Here is a 22,128-nt window from a genome sequence, read left to right as displayed (position 1 = left end):
CTCTGTTTTGGCTCATGTCATGATCTCACAGTTTCATGGGTTCAAGCCCACATCGGGCTCTGTGCTGGTGATGTGGAGCCTGCTTGGGATCCTCTCTCTCCCTCTATCTCTGCCCCTCCCCTGCTCACTCTGTCTCTGTCTGTCTCAAAATAAATAAATAAACTTAAAAAATTTTTTTTTTAATTTAAATCTTAGATCCAGTTTTCTTACAGGAAAGTCTATAATTGCCTCCATTGTATGTGGTTTATCTTCTGTCTTCAGTTTCCCTTCTTTCCTGCCATTCTCCCCTATTCATGAACAGAGCCTCAGGGGCCTCATTATGTATCATATAGCCCAGCTCATTCTCACCAGGGTGTCCGTTCTTGCTGTCCTCATTAACTTCCTTCTCCCTCTACCAGGAGTATTCTCCTGACCATTTCCCTTTCATCTTTCAAGTCTCAGCTCACTGTTACCTTCTTAAAATGGCCTTCCATGATCCTGTCTGAGGAGTGAGCACCTATAATATCATTCTGTTTGTTTCCTTCCCACCATGTATTACTTTCTGACATTGTTTTGTTCATTTATTACCTCTTTTATTCTTTTTCTTTCTTTCTTTCTTTCTTTCTTTCTTTCTTTCTTTCTTTTTACCTCTTTTATTCTTTCTTTCTTTCTTTCTTTCTTTCTTTCTTTCTTTCTTTCTTTCTTTCAAGAGGGAAAGAGAGCACACACCAGCATGGGACAGGGGCAGAAGGAGAGAGGGAGGATCTTAAGTAGGGTCAGCACAGAGCTTGATGCGGGCTCTATCCCACAACCCTGGGATCATGACCTGAGTGGAAATCAAGAGTTGGACACTCAACCAACCAAGCTACTCAGATGCCCCTGTTCTTTGTTTCTAACCACTAGAATAGAAGCTCTGTGAAAGTAAGGCCTTGTCTACCTTGCTCTCCACTGTGTCTGCTATCCTCAGAACAATGCCTCTCATAAAACAGGTCCTTGCTAAATGGGACTAAACACACTGAGATAAAGAGGATAGATTTGAGAGAAATTGGGGGTGGAGTAAAATGCAGAGGACCAGGTGATGGATTGGATCTGGAAAACGACAGAAAGGGAGGTGCAGAGCATAAGTCATGGGGCCCTGGGTTACAAAACAGTGTAGTCTGTAGTGGTGTTTGCTGGATCTGGGGACACTAAAAAAAGATCTGGTTTGTGGGGCATAGTATGGGGCAAAGAAAGAGGTGGGTCTTAAACATGTTGAGTGTGAGGTGCCTTTGCCATATCTTAACGGAAATGTCATGTGATAAGTTAGCTGGAAGTTTACCTGGTCTTCCCACTTCAACCTTTGCCAGCCCACAGCCTTTTCTAAAGTGTAGCAGCCAGACTGAACTCTGGCTTTACTTGTCTAAAAGGTTAAATCCCATTAGATCCTGTTACTCTCTTATTCAAAACCTTCAAGAGGTTTCCCATCTCACCCAGAGTTAAAGCCAAAGTAATTGGAATCACATGCAAGGTTTTGTTCTGTCTGGTTTCCATTGCTTTCTTGACCTTATATCCTGCTCTCTCTCTTCTAGCCATATTGGCCTCCATGCTTTTTCTCAGATAGGTCTGTTGTGCCTCAGAGTCTCTGTACTAAATGACCTCAGATACCCACATGGCTCCATTCAGGTGTTTGAGGAGATGTCACCTTTACAACAAAGCATCAGCATTAGTGGGCATCTAAATTCTGAGGGGCCCCAGTCTGTGATGTGGGGTGACTTTCTACAGCAATGCTCTGACAGCAACAGAGAATGTGAGGAGTGGGGCTGGTCCAAGAGTGGACTTTCACTTAGGAAGATTTGATGAAGAGACAGGGGCAAATAGCTGGGTAAGAAAAGAAGTGAAGCAAGGGGAAGACTGATGGACTGAGAAGGCAGGAGGTCCATGGATTAGTTTGTCTTAGTCCATTTAGGTTGCTATAACAAAAGTGCTATTTACTAAGTAACTTATTTAGAACATAACATTGTTTCTCATGGTTCTGAAGGCTGGAAAGTCCAAGATCAAGGCACCAGTAGGTACAGTGTCTGGTGAAGTCCTTCTTCTTGGTTCTTAGATGGCCATCTTCTCACTGTGTCCTCACATGGCAGGGGGTGCTAGAGAGTTCTGTGGGGCCCCTTTTAGAAGGGCACTAATCCCATTTCTGAGGGTTCCACCCTTACCATACCATCATCTTGGGGGTTAGGATTTCAAATATATGAATTTGAGGGGGGAACAAACCTTCAGTCCATAATAGGGTCTTAACAAGGTCTTGGCATGGTTAAAAATGAGAGTAGGTGAACAAGAAGGTTGGAGGGAAAAGTAGATTGTGACCGTTAATAATTCATGTGTTGGGGAGGCTGGGTGGCTCAGTTGCTTGAGCATCCAATTCTAGATTTCAGCTCAGTTCATGATCTCAGGGTCCTGAGATAGAGCTCCATGTCTGGCTCCATGCTGAGCATGGAGCCTACTTGGGATTCTCTCCCTCCCCCTCCCTCTGCTCCTCCTTTGCTCTTTCTCTCACTCTCAAAAAAATAAAAATAAATCAAAAAATTAAAAGGTAGATCATTAATTACCTTTCTAAAGGATGATCATTCATGTGTCAGTGCTCAGGCTATATTTGTTGACTATTGTTTATTTGTGCTATGCAATAAAATTCAGCTGTAGGTATTTTGCATTAAAGGACTCTTATGTTCAGGGGTGCCTGGGTGGTGCAGTCAGTTAAGCATCCAACTCTGATCACAGCTCAGGTCATGATCTCACGGTTTGTGAATTCGAGCCCCACATCAGGCTCTGCTGTGATGGTGCAGAGCCTGCTTGGGATTCTGTTTCCTTCTCTGTGCCCCTCCCCCACTTGTGCGCTCCCTAGTACACATCTCAAAATGAATAAACATTAAAAAAAAAAAAAAAGATTCATGTTTAGAGGAAACTCCACTAGTCATAAGATCAATTTGTGCAACACTTTGTAGATGTTTGTGTCAAAATTTGTTCTTTAGGATATAGGATGAGTTTGCACTCAGTGTTACAAAATTTATATTTCATGTTGTTATAATAATGTATTTTTCTCTTTTCTCTAGTTTTTTCCCAAAAATATATAAAACAGCTCTGAATGTAAAACAAATTAGATTTTTTCCATAATCCTGTTTCATTACAAATATAAGTTTCTAAAGATAGGTGTATTCCTGTCTTCAGGAATCACTAATCTTGTCTTTTTTCCCTAGTAGAATTTGATTTAACATGCCCTGCTTATCATTTAACCAGATAAAATAAATAAGAGATCTAGAAAATTTTCTAAAGGAATATTTAGTGGATATGAATGATGATAAAAGCATATTAGCTCTGATGCTCACTTAGATTCCTGGGGTGTAGCTACATATTTTGTTCATATTTCCAGTTTCTTAGCTTCTACATTCTTGTTTCCTTTTTGTCAAAGTATGTTTTCTCGCTCAAGCTAAAATAGGTGCCAAAATGAAGCAAATATGTGATCTGAAATAGACATTGTCTCTGAAATTTTATTTACATTTTTAAATTTAAGCAATTCTGGCCTTGGTGGAGAAAACATATTTGGCCCCCCAAACCATCTAACCATAGTTGTGTAAGGGTCAATGGAAACATTGTGGAATTTAAAATTTCAGTCCAGGTTTTTTTCTTTACAGGAGAGTTAATGGAGAATTTAGTCCCCCATCCTGAATTCAAGATGCTGGGTATTCGTAACATTCCTCAGATGTCTGAGAACTCACTGGCTTACAGTACGTTTACTTGGGCTGGCCTCCTCAAGCACCTGAGACAGATGCTCATTTCTAATTCGAAAATGGAAGAAGGTAACGGGTATTTTAAAAACATGCAAGCCACAAACTGGGAAAAGAGCCTGCACTGGAGTTCTCAGTATAAACTGGCTTGGGCCAGTTGAAATAATGGTGACTTCTGGTCAGGGAGGTTCCTGCAAAAACTTACCAGGGCATCCCAGGAGGACTGCTTAATCACTGCACAGTTTCATTAACCAAAAATGAAAAAAATTTTCAGAGGAGTTTAACATTTTTTTAAGTTTTATTGATTGATTGATTGATTGATTGATTTTTAGTAATCTCTGTACCCAACAGGGAGCTCGCACTCATTACTCTGAGGTCAAGAGTCGCACACTCAATTGACTGAGCCAGCCAATTTTATTTTATTGGTGCCCCTATTTTATTTTATTTTTATCAAAGTAATATATGAACATAATTTTTAAAAAATCAGGGGCACCTGGGTGGCTCAGTTGGTCAAGCGTCCGACTTCACCTCAGGTCACGATCTCATGGTTTATGAGTTTGAGCACTGCGTTGGGCTCTGTGCTGACAGCTCAGAGCCTGGAGACTGCTTCAGAATCTGTGTCTCTGTCTCTCTCTGCCCCTCCCCTACTTGTGCCTCTGTCTCTCTGTCTCTCTCAAAAATAAGTGAACATTAAAAGAAAAAAAATTTTTTTAAAAGATCAAATAGTCTGGGGTGCCTGGGTGGCTTAGTCAGTTAAGCATCCAACTTTGGCCCAGGTCACGATCTCACGGTTGGTGAGTTCGAGCCCCACGTCAGGCTCTGTTGCTGACAGCTTGGAGCCTGGAGCCTGCTTCAGATTCTGTGTCTCCCTCGCTCCCTGCCCTTCCCCCACTCATGCTCTGTCTCTTTCAAAAATAGATAAATATAAAAAAAAATTTTTTTTAATCAAATAGTCAAGGGGCGCCTGGGTGACTCACTTGGTTAAGCATCTGATTCTTGATTTCAGCTCAGGTCATGATCTCACGGTTTGTGAGATGAGCCTCTTGTCGACAGCACCAAGCCTGCTTAGGATTCTCTCTCTCTCTCTCTCTCTCTCTCTCTCTCTCTGTCTCTGTCTCTGTCTCTCCCCCTCCTCAGCTTGTGCACACACACTCTCTCTCTCTCAAAATAAATAAATAAACTTAAAAAAAACAAATAGTCAAAACTCATCTAAGTATATACTTATATCTTTACTTTGCATTGTATGTAAATTATATCTCAATTTTTTTAGATAAAGCCAAGTAATTGTCCAGTATGTATTTATAATGAGGAAAAGAGCAGCTCCCTGGCCTATACTTCCCCACTACCCAGATGAAAATACTGTCAATGGTTTTGGCTGTCTCTTCTGGAATTTGCCTCCATATTTCTAAGTATCTTGCTTATATTATTACTTATTTTGTGTTCTAGGTTTAGATATTACCAATTGCCTTCCTAATGTGAAATTGAGAATTGAATCTTCTTATACCACTGCTATACACACACACACACACACACACACACACACACACACACACGCACGAGAAGTCTTACATCAATCTGATTCCTAATCCTGTTTTGTTTTCTCTTGGATCTTTTAGGATTTCCTTTTTGTCCCTGGAATTCTGTAATTCCTTAATGTGGATCTTTCATTGAGCTTAGTAGAATGTAAGCTTTATTAGGGCAGGGATTCTGTTTTGTTTACTGTTGTACCTTCAGAGCCTGGAACATAGGGCCCAGCAGGTAGTTTTACTGAGGCCAGAGCCTGACTGGTTTAGCCTTTCTGGAGCAGAAGCCTTTTAGGATGAAGGGGGGGGGCACTCCCTCTGCTGCAGGGAGTGGGGAAGGGTCTAGGGTTCTCACCACTTCTCATACAGATTTTTATTTTTAGTTATTTATTTTTAAGTTTATTTTATTTTTGAGAGAGAGCATGAGTAGGAGAGGGGGAGGGGAGGGGCAGAGAGAAATAGGGGACACAGGATCCTAAGTGGGCTCTGTGCTGACAGCAGCAAGCCTGATGTGGGGCTCAAACTCATGAGCTGTGAGATCATGACCTGAGGTGAAATTGGGCGGATGCTCCACCAACTGAGCCACCCAGGTGCCCCTCATACAGATTTTTAACTAAATCCTCTTGTTTCCTTCTCTTTTAGAAGTGGCTGGTCTGCTCCCAGGACCTCTCCACTGTGGGCAGACATTCTAAGCTTCCCCTGCTTGCTAAGTCAGTCACCACTGATTCATTTGCTTTCCAGATTCCAAAGTTTTTTTGCTATTGTCTCCTCTTCTCTTCCCTTTTTTCTTGTTTATGACAAGCTGATGTTCAGTCTGTCATGTTTAACTAGAAATCACCACTATGTATTATTTTAGTAGCATATGTTTTACCACAAATAACAACAATTTAGGTTTCAATAATATGAAAGTGGATTTCTTCTACATTTACTTACTAGTGAAACCTTATAGATTTTAGATTATAGTGTCTGAGGTTTGAAGATAAATAGAAAGTTCACATCTTAAAGTAATGCTTCCCCAATTTTTTGGCCTCAGTACCTGTTTTTCTAGTAATACCTGTTAATATCTCAAGGAACACACTGTTTCTCAGAGTATAGTAGAAGACGTGCTGCTTTGAACTCTCTTAGGTCAATAAAACACAGTTTGCTTAGTCATTTTCTCATGCGGGACTCTGAGTATCAACATTTCTTCATAGTTATAGTTAGAGCTTTGAACATATAAATATCTTCATATATGTGAAGATATATGAATAAATATATTTATGTACTAACCAGGTTGAAACAAATAGCTTTAAAAATCTTTGTATATTACCAGACGACTCCATCTGAAGATTGACCCTATTAATATCACTATCAGCCATGTATCTGTTTCCATATGTCCTAGCAACAGAAGGAATGAGTGATCCCAGAGGGGGCCAGGCAGAAGTTACAGTGTCTTTTATGACTTAGCTTTGGAAGTCACATGCCATCTTTTTTATTTTATTTTATTTTTTAGTTTTAGTTTTATTTATTTTATTTATTTATTTTTTAATGTTTATATATATTTGAGAGAGAGAAAAAGACAGAAGGCAAGTGGCAGAGGGACAGAGAGAGAGGGAGACAGAATCCAAAGCAGGCTCCAGGCTCTGAGCTGTCAGCACAGAGCCCGACACGGGGCTCGAACTCATGAACCATGAGATCATGACCTGAGCTGAAGTCAGACGCTTAACCAACTGAGCCACCCAAATGTCCCTTTTTATTTTTTTAAAGTTTATTTATTTTGAGAGAGAAACTCACACACACACACACACACACACACACACACGCACAAGCAGGGGAGGGGCAGAGAGAGAGGGAGGGAGACACCCCGCACTGTCAGCACAGAACCCTCTGCGGGGCTCCATCCTACTCACTGTGAGATCATGACCTGAGCTGAAATCAAGAGTCGGATGCTTAACGGACTGAGCCCCCTAGGCGCCCCTAGTTTTATTTTTACTTAAGTAATCTCTACCCACAATGTGGGGCTTAAACTCATGATCCTGAGATTAAGAGTCACATACTCTTCTGACTGAACCAGTCAGGTGCCCCCACAGGACATCATTTCTCCACCATCCTTTTGGTTATTGAGGTCAGCCTTATGCATGTAGGAGGGGACCATACAAGGGCTTCAGTACCAGAGGGAAGATCAATGGCATTCATCTTGGAGGCTGGCTACCACTCCACCCTCTGTCCCCTACTAAATCACGTCTTCCCATATGGAGAATAGACCTAACCCCTCCCAAAGGCTTCAAAAGTTATTTCCCTATAGCACATCAAGCTAAATTCCAGAATCTTATCATCTAAAAGCAAGTCCAGGTATGGTGGATTTACACTCCTCAGGTGAGATTTTTTGAGTATAGCTCTTTGAGTACAGTTCTTCCCCCTGCCTCCAATCAGTAGACCATGGTGGACCAGGCATAGCATAACTGGTAGACAGCCCCCTTAAAAAGGGGGAAACGGAAGGCACAAAGAAGTCATAGGTCCATAACAATTCAGCAGGGCACATCCTGGCTGTCTCCTGATAAAAATATAAGACATGGGAATAATTTTTCATGGCTTTGGCTTAGCTCTTTGAGTCAAGCTAAATTATAATTTTGTTTGTTTGTTTGTTTGTTTGTTTAAGTAAACTCTACCCCCAACATGGGACTCAATATCACAAACCCAAGATCAAGAATTGCATGCTTGGGGGGCGCCTGGGTGGCTCAGTCAGTTGAGCGGCCGCCTTCGGCTCAGGTCATGATCTCGTGGTTTGTGAGTTCGAGCCCCGCGTCGGGCTCTGTGCTGGCAACTCAGAGCCTGGAGGCTGCTTCCGATTCTGTGTCTTCCTCTCTCTCTGCCCCTCCCCTGCTTGCTCTCTGTCTCTCTCTCAAAAATAATAAACATTTAAAAAATTAAAAAAAAAAAAAAAGAATTGCATGCTTGGGGCACCCTGGTGGCTCAGTTGGTTAAGTGTCTGACTCTTGATTTTGGCTCAGGTCATGCATAATCTCACAGGTTTGTGAAATCAAGCCCTGTGTGGGACTCCGCACAGACAGTGTGGAGTCTGCTTGGGATTCTCTCTCTCCCCCCTCTCTTTCTACTCCTCTTCCACTCTCTCTCTATCAAATATAAATAAGTAAACTTTAAAAAAAATAAAAAATGGGGTACCTGGGTGGCTTAGTCAGTTGAACGTCTGACTTCGGCTCAGGTCATGATCTTATGGTTCATGAATTCGAGCCCTGCATCAGGCTCTGTGCTGACGGCTCAGGCTTTGAGCCGTCAGCACAGAGCCTGAGCCTGCTTTGGATTCTGTGTCTCCCTCTCTTTTTGCTCCTCCCCCACTCACACTCTGTTTCTCAAAAATAAACGTAAAAATTTAAATAAAAGTGGCATCACATTATATGTATTTTTTGCCTCTATAGCTTTTTTTCAATATAACAATATTTTGTGGACTTCTTTCCAATTCATTAAATTTGGACATGCCTTATTCTTTTTAATGGCTACATAGTTTTCTACTATATATGTGTCATAATTTATTATGTGCATATAGATTAAAGAGTCAAGTAATTCTACAAAGCCAGTTGTTAAAACAATCATTCCATAAAATTCCTGTATTTTCTCCTTCCCAGGAGCAACCATTTTCAAAACTTTTTTGCTGGTTCTTTTACTGTGTTTATCTCTTCATTGCCATCTATTGATTTTTCAATTGTTTAGGTATTACCTATTTACTTCCAAAATGTGGAAGGTTAGGATTTAGCTTTTTCCCACAATGTAAACCCTGCAAACACCCTTCTGTCTTCCCACCCTTCCAACATAGTAGTGTCATCATTGGGTTAAAACAGTATTCAGCTTTACATTATCGTGACCAAGTAAATGCTATTCACAACTGAGCCATGTAGTACCCTGTAATTACTTTTCCTTTCCTGTATAGTTTTTTATTTTCTTTGGAGTTAATAATTGCCTTGTTTTCTTGTTTGCTTACATTTTCTGTGTACCTGTCAATTCAGTCCTAAGTTGAATAACTTATCTAATTTTTTTTCTTTTTTTAAAAGATGTTCTTTTACTTTTTTTAAGTAATCTCTATATCCGACATGGGGCTCAAGCTCACATCCCCATGATAGAGAGTCACATGCTCCACTCACTGAGCCAGCTAGGCATCCCTAATATTTTTTTTTAAACATGGTTTTCAAATATAGTTGTGTATTAGAAATACCCTAAGAACTTTTTTAAACAATGTTTATTTATTTTTGAGTGAGAGAGAGCATGGCTATGGAAGGGGCAGAGAGAGAGAGAGGGAGACAGAGAATCCCAAGTAGGCTCTGCACTGTCAATACAGAGCCTGATGTGGGGCTCGAAATCACTAACTGTGAGCCAAAACCAAGAGTTGGATGCTCAGTTGACTGAGCCACCAAGGTGCCCTGAATTTTTTTCTTGATAAGCTCAAATATTGTATCAGTTTCATCTTCTTTAAGAAATCTCTCCTAAAGCCATCTGCTCTGCTTCAATCTGGACTTTTTGCCCTCTCTAACCAGGGTACACTTGTCATCCTGGATATTCTCTTTGCCTGTCTCCTGTGTTGAATGTTCTGTTCAGAAGGTTTAGGCAAAGCCCAAGGGTTCTAGGGAGAGGGGAGGAGAGGGGTCATGGTTTTTCTGGGTTTTGCTTGATCTCTCTAGTTCCTTACCCTTAACTCTGCCTTGTGTTCTCCAGACCAGAGACCCTCAATCATATCCTCTCTAGAAAATAAACCTTTAGTTTTATGCTACAGTACAGAAGAGGCAGTTAATCATGCTGAACAGACAAGTTTAACAACATTCCTTGATCAGGAGTCAAAGGCAGTGGTGCTCTACAGGATAGGAAAGCTAATTTAGGAGCCAGTGACTTAGTGTTTTCATGGATTCCCTTAAAGATGTTCTGGAGGGACAGAGAATAATAATGGGTGAAAAAACATTGGCATCATTAATGCTGAGTCAAAAAGTGATAAAGCCACTGAATGTGAAAACATTTTAGGAAAACTTTAACCAATTTATTTTGTTACATATATTTTTTATGGATGTTCAAGAATGGTCTAATTTTTAAAAATCCAAACCTAATTTACTCTAAAAGAACTATTTCAATAAGTATAAAATTTAATAATCTAAGTGAATAATTGACATAATTTGATAATCTTTTTTATAATCAGTGGTGTCTTAGATGGAAGGAAAATAATATTATGGATTTATACCCTTTTTTGTCACATGGGTTTCAAGTATTTTTGTCCATCATTTTTGTCTTTTGTGTAGTATTTTTCATCATATGGAGGTTTTACATTTTTATGTCAGCAAACCCATATATCTTCCTATGTTATAGATTCTGAGCCTTGCCTGAGATATAAAATATTCCTTAGTATTTTCCAGCATTTTTTATAGTTTTATATTTAATATTTAAATTTTTTAACCCATCTGGATTTATTTTTATTTCCGATAATGCTTTTTTTTGGTTACTTCTCTTCTCATTTTAAATTTTATTTGCTTAGGGGCGCCTGGGTGGCTCAGTCCGTTAAGCGTCCGACTTCAGCTCAGGTCACGATCTCGACCCGTGAGTTCGAGCCCCGCTTCGGGCTCTGGGCTGACAGCTCAGAGCCTGGAGCCTGCTTCAGATTCTATGTCTCCCTCTCTCTCTGCCCCTCCTCCGTTCATGCTCTGTCTCTCTCTGTCTCAAAAATAAATAAACGTTAAAAAAAAAATTTTTTTTTAAAAAAGAGCAAAGTTTTCTAGATACAGTTTAAAAATAAATAAATAAATAAATAAATAAATAAATAAATTTTATTTGCTTAACTTTTCCCTTTTCACTTTTTTTTTTCCCCTTTTCACTTCTTGAACATTAATTTTTCAAGGGCCTAACTTTAGAATGGCTTCATTTCTTTTTTCTTTTTGTAACTTTTAGATAGAGTTTATTACCTTTTATTTCTGAGTAATATAGAGTGATGAATTATCTAACAAGTACAGCTTTTATAGCATGTCATAAATTTTTTTTTTAATTTTTTATTTTTTTGAGAGCGAGAGACCGAGTGTGAGTGGGGAGGGGCAGACAGAGAGGGAGACAGAATCTGAAGCAGGCTCCAGGCTCTGAGCTGTCAGCACAGAGCCCAATGTGGGGCTCAAACCCACAAACTGTGAGATCATGACCTGAGCCTAAGTCTAACGCTCAACCAACGAGCCACCCAGGTGCCCCAGCGTGTCACAAATTTTTAAATATTTTTACTGAGGTGTGATTTATATACCACATACACCTATGATAAGTGTATAATTCAGTGATTTTTTTCATAACTTTGCAGAGTTGTGCAATCATTATCACAAGCCAGCTGTAGAACATTTCCATCACTCCAGAAAGTTCCTTGTATTCATTTTGCAGTCAGCTCCCATTTTTACCCCCTGTCTCAAATGACCACTGGTGTGCTTTCTGTCTTTACAGATCTGCCTATTTTGGACATATCATATAAATGAAAGTATACAATAAATAGTCTTTTGGGCCTGATCTTTTTCACTTAATGTCTTTGAGGTTCATCCACGTTGTAGTATGTATCAGTAGTTCAATCTGTTTGTTGTATTGCTGAATAGTATTCCATCAGATGGACATATGACATTTTATTTAGATGTCCAACAGTTGAGGGGCGCCCGGGTGGCTCAGTCGGCTAAGCGTCCGACTTCAGCTCAGGTCACGATCTCGCAGTTCGTGCGTTCGAGCCCCGCGTCGGCTCTGTGCTGACAGCTCAGAGCCTGGAGCCTGTTTCAGATTCTGCGTCTCCCTCTCTCTCTGACCCTCCCCCGTTCATGCTCTATCTCTCTTTGTCTCAAAATAAATAAACGTTAAAAAAAAAATTAGATGTCCAACAGTTGACTGGACGTTTGGCTTGTTTTCACTTTGTATCTGTAACGAATAATGCTGCTGTGTGCATCTGTGTACAAGTTTTTGTGTACACATATGTTTTTAATCTTTTTTTAACTTTTTAAATATTTATTTTTGAGAGAGAATGCGAGTGGGGGAGGGGCAGACAGAGGGAGGCAGAGGATTCAAAGTGGGTTCTGTGCTGAGAGTAGCAATCCTGATGTGGGGCTCAGACCCACGAACCTGAGCCAAAGTCAGACGCTCAACCGACTGAGCCACCCAGGTACCCCATCAATCTCTTGATTATATACCTAGGAGTAGCATTGCTGGGTCAAAGGATAAGTATGTATTTAACATTTTGTAAAACTGCTAAACCCTTCCAAAGTGGCTGCACCATTTACGTTCCCACCAACAGTTTAAGAGGGTTTCAGTTTTTCCACATCCTTGCCAACATCTGATATTGTTAGTCTTCTTGATTATAGCCATTCTAATAGGTATGAAGTAGTATCTCCTTGTGGTTTCAGTTTGCATTTTTTTTTAATTTTTAATGTTTATTTGTTTTTGAGAGAGGGAGAGTCAGATAGAACACAAGCAGGAGAGGGGCAGAGAGAGAGGGAGACACAGAATCCGAAGAGGCTCCAGGCTCTGAGCTGTCAGCACAGAGCCCAACACAGGGCTCGAACTCATGAACCACGAGACTGTGACCTGAGCCAAAATCGGACTCAACCTACTGAGCCACCCAGATGCCCTTCAATTTACATTTTTAATGTTTATTTATTTATTTTGGGAAAGAAAGAGAGCAGGGGAGGGGCATAGAGAGAGGGAGTGAGAGAATCCCATGCTGGCTCCACACTGTCAGCACAGAGCCCAATGTGGGGCTCGATATCACAAACTGTGAGATCCTGACCTAAGCCAAAATCAAGAGTCAGACACTTAACGGACTGAACCAACCACATGCCCTTCAATTTGCATTTTCCTAATGACAGTGATGTTAAGCATCTTTTAATGTGCTCGGTAGAGTTGTTTGATTATCTTTTTTGGTGAAATGTTTATTCAAACATCTTTCTAATTCTTAAATTGGCTTGTCTTCTTACTGAGTTCAGCATGCCAAAATTTTTGGTTTGTTGTATTTCTCTGTTTGCTGAAAATCAGTCTGTTACGAACACTGAATTTTATCCCTATCCTATGTATAATTTAAGAGTACTTTCTTAGGGGCACCTGGGTGGCTCGGTTGTTTGAGCTTCCAACTTCAGCTCAGGTAATGATCTCACAGTTCATGAGTTCAAGCCCTGAACTGGACTCACTGCTGTCAGCGCAGAGCCCTCTTTGGATCCTCTGTCCCCTTCTCTCTTTGCACCTCCCCTGCTCGCACTCACTCTCTCAAAAATAAATATTTAAGAAAAAAAACTTTTTAAAGTATTTTCTTAATATTTCCCTATAACCAGTCAATTTTCAATCCTGTTTTTGTTTTGTGTTTCTACATCCCTTAACATTTTTGTATGAATTTTGTTTGTTCATACAGGCATATAGAGCAAAGTTCACCCTTTTTAGGTGTATAGTTCTATGAATTTTGACAAACTTATAGTAACCTCTATGACAACTGAGATAGAGTATTTCCATCATCCCAAAAAGTTCCTTCATGCTCCTTTGTAGGCAGTCTCTTCCCTCCACTCCAGCCTCTGGCAACTACTGATTTGAATTTTGTTCCCATGGTTCTGCCTATTTCAGAATGTCCTATAAATGGAATCATCCAGTACGTAATTTTTTTGAGTCAAACTCGTTTCACTTAGCATAATGCTCTTGAGATGTGTCCATGTTGTTTGTTATGTGTATCAGTAGTTTCTTTTTATTCCTGAGTAGAAATCCATTGTATGCACCTACCACCATCCTTGAACACCCTATGCAGAGTATTTCATCCCTTTCTCGGGACTTAATAGTTTGAATCATTTTGGTCAACCAGGTAAAATTTTTTAAACATTTAGTAGAAAAAAACAACTTTTGGGGAGCCTGGGTGGCTCAGTCGGTTAAGCATCCAACTTGGACTCAGGTCATGATTCACGGTTGGTGGGTTTGAGCCCTGCATTGGGCTCATTGGGCTCTGTGCTGACAGCTCAGAGCCTGGAGCCTGCTTCAGATCCTGTGTCTCCCTCTCTCTCTGCCCCTCCCCTGCTCATGCTCTGTCTCTCTCTCTCAAAAATAAATAAAAACCTTAAAAAAAATTTTTTTTACTTATCAAATAAAAATATATGTAAAATATACCTGCCATAATACATCTTTCTCTTGTTGCTCAAAGTGATTTATAAAATTTCTTGCTTTTTTTCCTTTGGTAGGTATTGATTGGCAGGTTCGGCCTCCTTTATCAGGACTTCCTACTCTTGGTAAAGTGTCTCTCAACAGGGAGCTTCATTTTAACACTTCCATTGCTAACTTGGTCATCCTTCGTGGGAAAGATGTGCATAGTGCAGATCTGGGTAAGCAGAAGTTAAGGTGAAAATTAAGATGTACATTTTGCTCATGTACATGGTACACGTTTTTTTGTTTGTTTGTTTGTTTTTTAAAGGAAGTTCCTCCCCTGGGGTGCCTGAGTGGCTCAGTCAGTTAAGCGTTGGACTTTGGCTTAGGTCATGATCTCATGAGTTCGAGCCCAATGTTAGGCTCTGTGTGGACAGCTGGAGCCTGGAACCTTGCTTCAGATTCTGTGTCTCCCTCTCACTCTGCCCCTCCCCCTCTTGTACTCTCTCAAAAAAATAAAAAATTTTAGGAAAAAAGGAAGTCCCTGAATCTATTTTTAAATTTTTTTTAATGTTTATTTATTTTTGGCAGAGAGAGACAGAGCATGAGTGGGGGAGGGGCGGAGAGAGAGGGAGACACAGGATCCGAAGCAGGCTCCAGGCTCTGAGCTGTCATCACAGAGCCCAATGCGGGGCTCAAACTCACAGACCGTGAGATCATGACCTGAGCTGAAGTTGGACGCTCAACCGACTGAGCCACCCAGCCTCCCCCCTGAATTTATTTTTAAAGAAAGGAAAATAATAACTGTGTTTTAGTAGCAAAGTGTAAGCATTGTATCAGTATTATGTAACTGGACACCAAAAAATAGAAGTAGTTGAAACAAGATACAGATTAGATTCTTTCTGTCCTCACTTTATGGCTTTCTCCTCTTGCTTTTTTTGGTTTTTTTGTTTTTTAATTTTTTAATGTTTATTTATTTTTGAGAGGGAGAGACACAGGGTGCAAGCAGGAGAAGGGCAGAGAGAGGGAGACAGAATCTGAAGTGGGCTCCAGGCTCTGAGCTGTCAGCACAGAGCCTGACAAGTGGCCCGAATTCATAAACTGTGAGATCATGACCGAGATAAAGTAGGACACTCAGCCAACTGAGCCACCCGGGTGTCCCATGGCTTCCTCCTCATAGTCCAAGACCTCTGTTTGAGCTTCAGCCATCAAATCACATAGGAATGAGCAAAGGAGGGTATGCTGCCTTTTCCTAGGGTCGCACACCACACTCATGTTTGAATAGCTTTGATTGGGACTGAATATTGTGCTACAACTAGCTGCAAGGGTGTCATGAGCACAGTTAAAATTGGGGAGCTCTGTTACTAAAGAAGGGGAGAACAGGTAATGTAGCACAACTAGGATCTCTGTGACAAGCATTTTGTTACAAAATTTTCAGGAGGTTCAAAGAGCAGTACTCTTATTAGTTTGTTTCTATGGCGAATCTCCAGGTTTGTATTATCCTTATTTGATGATTTTAGCAGTATCAAATTGGCTGCTTCTAGCTATGATAGAAAGAAGACCAAATAATCTGTAATGCACCTTAGATAAAAAAGTGAAAACTAAAGAGAGATCATTTCAGGTCCATCAGATGGTATACTTTCTCCTACCTCAGAACATTTTCTTCATAGTCTTCATTTTAGATTCTAAATCAAGAGAATTAATAAGAGAATATATAAAGTAATCAAACTTCCAAAAATTTACCCACAACAAATGACATAGGTACAGAGAGGTGTTCTTGCAAAGATATTCACTGTAGTATCTTTCACACAAAAATGTGGAAACAACCTAAATGCCCAACAGTAGGAAATATGTTAAATAAATTATGGTATATTCACATACTAAGGCTTTAAATATGAGTGATATTTATTGACATGAAAAAGAGGTTCACACCATACTGGTAAATGAAAACATAGATTATAGAACAGTGTGTCTGTAAAATTATATACACAAGAGGGTCAACAAAATGTTCACAATCTTCTCTGGATGGTGACATTTCACCTGTTCAGTTGACTTAAATTTTCTTCTTAATACTTCTCTGAGTGGTGTGAATTACTACTATTTTTTTTACAATGTCTATGGGTCATTTATCTAAAAGCACTATAAACTAGTTTTAAATAGGTAAAACAAAAGATTTCTGGTTAAATATTAAAATAAGAAAAATCTGTTTATTAATTTGTTTCCAAAATTAATGATTTATGGTATGAAAAATGGCTTAATGTTGTTTTACTCTAGGAGGATTTAAAGATCCAGCACTCTATACTTCTTGGTTAGCGCCTGTTAATGCTTTCAATGTGTGGAAAACCCAGCGAGCATTTAGCAAATATGAGAAGTCTGCAGCATTGGTCAGCAATAGCCAGTTCTTACTAAAACCACTTGATACAATTGTGGGCAAAGCATGGAATATGTTTGCTTCAAAGTAAGTAAAAAATAAATCTACAAACCTTTCTTTGTTTTATTTATTTATTTATTTACTTACTTATTTATTTATTTATAGAGAGTGTATGTGAGCAGGGGAGGGGCAGGAGAGAGAGAGAGAGAGAGAGAGAGAGAGAGAGAGAGAATCCCAAGCAGGCTCCGTACCCTCAGCACAAATCCTGATGGGGGGCTTAATCTCACAAACTGAAAGATCATGACCTGAACCAAAATCAAAAGTCGGATGCTTATCTGGCTGAGCCACCCAGGTGCCCAGAAATCTACAAGTCTTTCTACCCTTAGGAATATAAATCTTAAAACAGAAAGCAGGATCTGGAATGTCTTAGTCTGTTTGATTTGCTCTAACAAAAATAGCACAGACTGCATATCTTATAAACAACAGAAATTTATTTCTCACAGTTCTAGAGGCTAGGAAGTCCAAATTAAATGGTGCTGGCAGATTTGATGTCTACTGAGGAGCTACTTCCTGGTTCATAGGTGATGTCTTTCCCTGTGTCCTCAAATGGCCAAAGAGGCAAAGATCTTTCATGGGCCTCTTTTAAAAGGGCACTGATTCCATTCATGAGGGCTCCACCTTCATGACCTATCACCTTCCAAAGGCCTCACCTCCTTATACTCTCACCTTGGGGGTAAGATTTTAATGTACGAATTTTGGGGGAACGCAAACATTCAACCTACAACATGGAGCAAGCATGGCTTACTTTGTAGGTGTGAAATTCAGTCATGTTACTTCAGGCATCATTTTCTTTTCTGCACAATGGGTCCAAAATAAGAGGATTAAGTGAGATAATCATGTAAAAATACCTACCACATTGCTGTTAACTCTTGTTGATAAAAGGAGTAGTTTCCAAATGGAATGAAATTAAAGTAGAAATTTCATTATAAGGCTGGGACAATAAAATAGTATTCCAAAATAAGATCCTTGGAAGAATGGAAGAGATCCTGATCTTCTTGTTCAGCAAGAAATATTGCAAGTTTAACTCCATTTGCCACTACAAAATGTCTGCTTGATCCTAAGAAATGAGTTATCAGGTCTCCTGACCTCTGCCACAATTACTTGTCAAAGCAGAATTCCTCATATTAATTGGCAAGGCCTCTACTCTGATTATCCAGGATTCCCAAGGGCTCCCCCTTTCCACACGTGGCTATTCCACAAGCCCCGTCCAAAAGGACAGCAGTGAATTCTGTCCTTTTCTGATATCGTTCACTTCCCACCCCCCTTAAATGGCAGCAGCTCTTATTACATCAATTTAATCCATGTCTGCCCCTGGCATTCTTTTTAAGATTTCTCCTACCTCAGAACATTTGGAGGGTACGGGGTATTAAAAGAACCACCTGGTATAACTGCAAAGTAAATGTCTGAAAAATACTTGGGAGACTTCAGTTCATTCCTAGCACTAGATTAATGCATTTCAAGCCTTAGGTAAAAATTCTCAGGCACCTTTTAGAGTTTGTATTGAACCCAGTCATCTCTGTAGGGTGTTCAATATGTGCTTGGTTAGATAACCAAATCTGAATATGCTTCTTTTTCCTATGTGCTTCTTACTGTCACTCTCTTGGATACTAAAAAGGCGGGGAGCTTGACATAAACTTTCAAAGTTTACTAATCTTTGGAATAAACATTGAAATAAATATAAGACATTTAAGAGATTCTTCCATCTTCAATTATTCATGAACTAGGACAGTTCTATTTATGGTTTGATTTTAGGAGTTACTAATTTCTCTGAGATTTTTTTTATTTTACATTTTCTGTTTCTTTCGTCAGAGCCTACATTCATCAGTACACAAAATTTGGAATTGAAGAAGAGGACTTTCTGGACAGTTTCACATTGTTGGAACAAGTTGTTGCCAGTTACTGCAATCTCTGATCGCCAACAAAGGAGAAAAAGTACCCTAGGTCATTTTGGGGCTAAACAATTTTCAGTATTACTTTTTCTGTAAGGTGTTCAGATCCCTACCTGTTAAAGTAACAAAGGTGAATGCTCTTTCCTTTGGCATACCATAACCACAGAAAAGGAGGAAAACTTTTTTTTTTTATTTTTTTTTAACGTTTATTTATTATTGAGAGATACAGACAGAGTATGAGCATGGGAGGGGCAGAGAGAGAGGGAGACACAGAATCCGAAGCAGGTTCCAGGCTCTGAGCTGTCAGCACAGAGCCCAATGTGGGGCTCGAACTCACAAACCGCAAAATCACAACCTGAGCCGAAGTCAGATGCTTAACTGGCTGAGCCACCCAGGCGCCCCAGGAGGAAAACCTTTGTTTCATTTTATTTTATTTTAATTTTTTAAAATTTACATCCAAATTAGCATATAGTGCAACAATGATTTCAGGAATAGATTCCTTAGTGCCCCTTACCTATTTAGCCCATTCCCCCTTCCACAATCCCTCCAGTAACCCTCAGTTTGTTCTCCATATTTATGAGTCTCTTATGTTCTGTACCCCTCCCTGTTTTTATATTATTTTTGTTTCCCTTCCTTTATGTTCATCTGTTTTGTCTCTTAAAGTCCTCATATGAGTGAAGTCATAGGATTTTTGTCTTTCTCTGACTAATTTCACTTAACATAATACCCTCCAGTTCCATCCACATAGTTGCAAATGGCAAGATTTCATTCTTTTTCATTGCTGAGTAATACTCCATTGTATAGATATACCACATCTTTATCCATTCATCCATCGATGGACATTTAGGCTGGTTCCATACTTTGGCTATTGTTGATAGTGCTGCTATAAACACGGGGGTGCATGTGTCCCTTCAAAACACCACACCTGTATCCCATGGATAAATGCCTAGTAGTGCAATTGCTGGGTCATAGGGTAGTTCTATTTTTAGTTTTTTGAGGAACCTCCATACTGTTTACAAGAGTGGCTGCACCAGCTTGCATTCCCAAGGAAAACCTTTATACTATATGTTACCTTAGATTATAATAAAAGATAAAAAAGAAAAGGAGGAAAACCTTTTTTTTAAGTTTATTTTATTTATTTTGAGAGAGAGTGTTGTGTGTGAGCAAGGGGGGTGGGGGCAGAGAGAGAGGGGGAAGGAGAGAAAATTCCAAGCAGGCTCAACGTTGTCAGCACAGAGCCCATACAGGGCTTGAACTCACAAACTGTGAAATCATGACCTGAGCCAAAACCAAGAGTTGGACCTTAACCGACTGAGCTACCCAGGTACTCCTGGAGGGAAACCTCTTAAATGGGAATAGCATGTCTTTGAGGTGCCTGGCTGGCTCAGTCAGAAGAGCCTGTGACTCTTAATCTGGGGGTTATGAGTCCGAGTCCCATGCTGGATGTAGAGATTACTTAAATAAACAAACAAACTTAAAAAAAATTTTTTAATGAAAATAAATGAAAAATAGTATCTTTTCAATGAAAACACTTGGTATTTTTATTTGTAAGAAAAATAATGGTGCTTCAATAAAGAAATTTGGAAACACTTTGCTGAGATGTTGGAACTATGGAACTATACAAGAAAGGGGAATATTCTTTTTCTAAATCTTCCCTTTATTCCAGAAAGGATTCATTAAATATGGGCTAAACTTTCACTACACACTTTTAAACTTAAGAAATTGGCAGTTCTGTATTTGTGTTCCCCTCTGAAGTGAATGCTTTGAACCATAAGAGGGAGCTATTGTCAAATGCTAGAGCATGAACATCTATTTTGAATATTCTATAACAGGGTAAGATTTTCCACATCAAGCAGCTATTTAAAAATAAATATCAGATCTTGTTAATAAATGTATATTATGCTTTTTTAAATAAATGTATATCATGCTTAAGTACAAAAGGAAGTAAATGTTTGCTTTTCTGAAATTTTCTATCCATCAGAAAACTGGGTCAGTTTTTCTTTTACATCTTGAATACAAGAAAAGAAACTGATTTTATTCAACTAGTGTTTTCAGATTACTTATAGGTATTTATCTGGTGTGGAAGATGTTGTGCTTTTCAGTAAAATGTGTAAGAACTTCACCAAAATTTCATGAAGTTGAGATACTATCCTGTTCTTGATGAAATGGACACAAACAGATGTGGGTTTCACTCAGTAGAACAAAACACACTTGGAAATTGGCAACTGAGTTTGAGGGTAATTGTGTATTTCAATAAAACACATCTCATGCGATGTATTAACACATGTAAAATGGGAAATAAATACAAACGTTGGCCCTTTCTGCCAAATCTACCAGTGGTGATTTATTTTTTATATGGAAAAATGACAGTTCACAGCTTCACTGGTTTCTTCCTTTTCTTTCCATATGGAAATGATTACCTTTTTGCTGTTTTTCTTATCAACTGTTGCTATGATTTAAAATACTGAGCCATATCTTATTTCTAAGGAATGTAAAAAGTGGTCTGTTCAGTTGCTAAAAGGCACACCCCTCTGCTGCATTTTGCTAACCCAAGTGTACTTGAAAAATAATCAGATAATAGTTTTTACAAAATAAAGTTAAAAGTAATTATTTTACATTGAAGATATCCAGAGACTGAAACAATTTCCCTAATTGAACCAGCATTAATGAAGACCTGTAACTCACCAGGGGTTAAGCTAATTCTGAGGAACATTGCTAAAAGAGAAGCTAAAGAAAGTCATAAGTATAAATCATTTTATATTTGAGAAAGGAATTCATGTCCAATGGTGACAAGTGTATTTCTAATTTGACATCTCATGAAATCAATGGCAGGTGAATATTAGAAGAAAGCCCCAATCTGACACAGCTCTGGGTCCATTCACTTATATGAATAGAGTCTTTGTTATGATCCACAACTGCATTATTTGATGTGTGTAGATACCTAAATATTTGCAGACTTGTTTTAAACATTTACATGGAAAATATTTTTTTGTCTGTGTAGGGTAACAAAATTTTTGGTATCAGACTTGTGATTTAACTTAAAAACTAATACAAAGAAGCTGATCAAGATAAAGCGGTGTCAGTGGAAATGTACTTTGTGTAGAGAAAACAGCCAATCAGCCAGGACAAAGTAGAATCTTAACTTCCTGGGCATACAGATCCAGAACCTTTAAAATATATATATATGTATATATATGTGTGTGTGTGTGTGTGTGTGTGTTCATTTATTTGTGACAGAGTACAAGCAGAGGAGGGACAGAGAGAGGGAGACATGGAATCCAAAGCAGGCTCCAGGCTCTGAGCTGTCAGCACAGAGCCCGATGCAGGGCTCAAACTCAGGAACTGTGAGATCATGACCTGAGTCCAAGGTGGACGCTTAACCAACTGAGCCATCCAGGTGCCCTCAGATCCAGAAGCTTTGAACTTGTAATATCTTAGATTACTGGGTAACTGGA

General features: G+C 39.3%; 1 protein-coding gene across 1 annotated transcript in view; it reads left to right on the top strand.

The window, feature by feature from the left end:
• TUBD1 (tubulin delta 1) overlaps window positions 1-20,147 on the top strand; it is a 33,566-nt gene extending 13,419 nt beyond the window's left edge. Inside the window, exons 6-9 of the mRNA XM_049636519.1 lie at window positions 3,645-3,809; window positions 14,452-14,592; window positions 16,628-16,811; window positions 18,594-20,147. Of these exons, the coding sequence (XP_049492476.1) occupies window positions 3,645-3,809; window positions 14,452-14,592; window positions 16,628-16,811; window positions 18,594-18,696 (593 nt within the window). The 3' untranslated portion in view covers window positions 18,697-20,147. The remainder of the gene's footprint in view (window positions 1-3,644; window positions 3,810-14,451; window positions 14,593-16,627; window positions 16,812-18,593) is intronic.
• Window positions 20,148-22,128: the final 1,981 nt, after the last annotated feature.

The sequence above is a fragment of the Panthera uncia genome, chromosome E1 (genome assembly GCF_023721935.1).
Source record: "Panthera uncia isolate 11264 chromosome E1, Puncia_PCG_1.0, whole genome shotgun sequence".
NCBI classification, from domain to species: Eukaryota; Metazoa; Chordata; class Mammalia; order Carnivora; family Felidae; genus Panthera; species Panthera uncia.
This window is presented reverse-complemented; position numbering and strand designations above follow the sequence as displayed.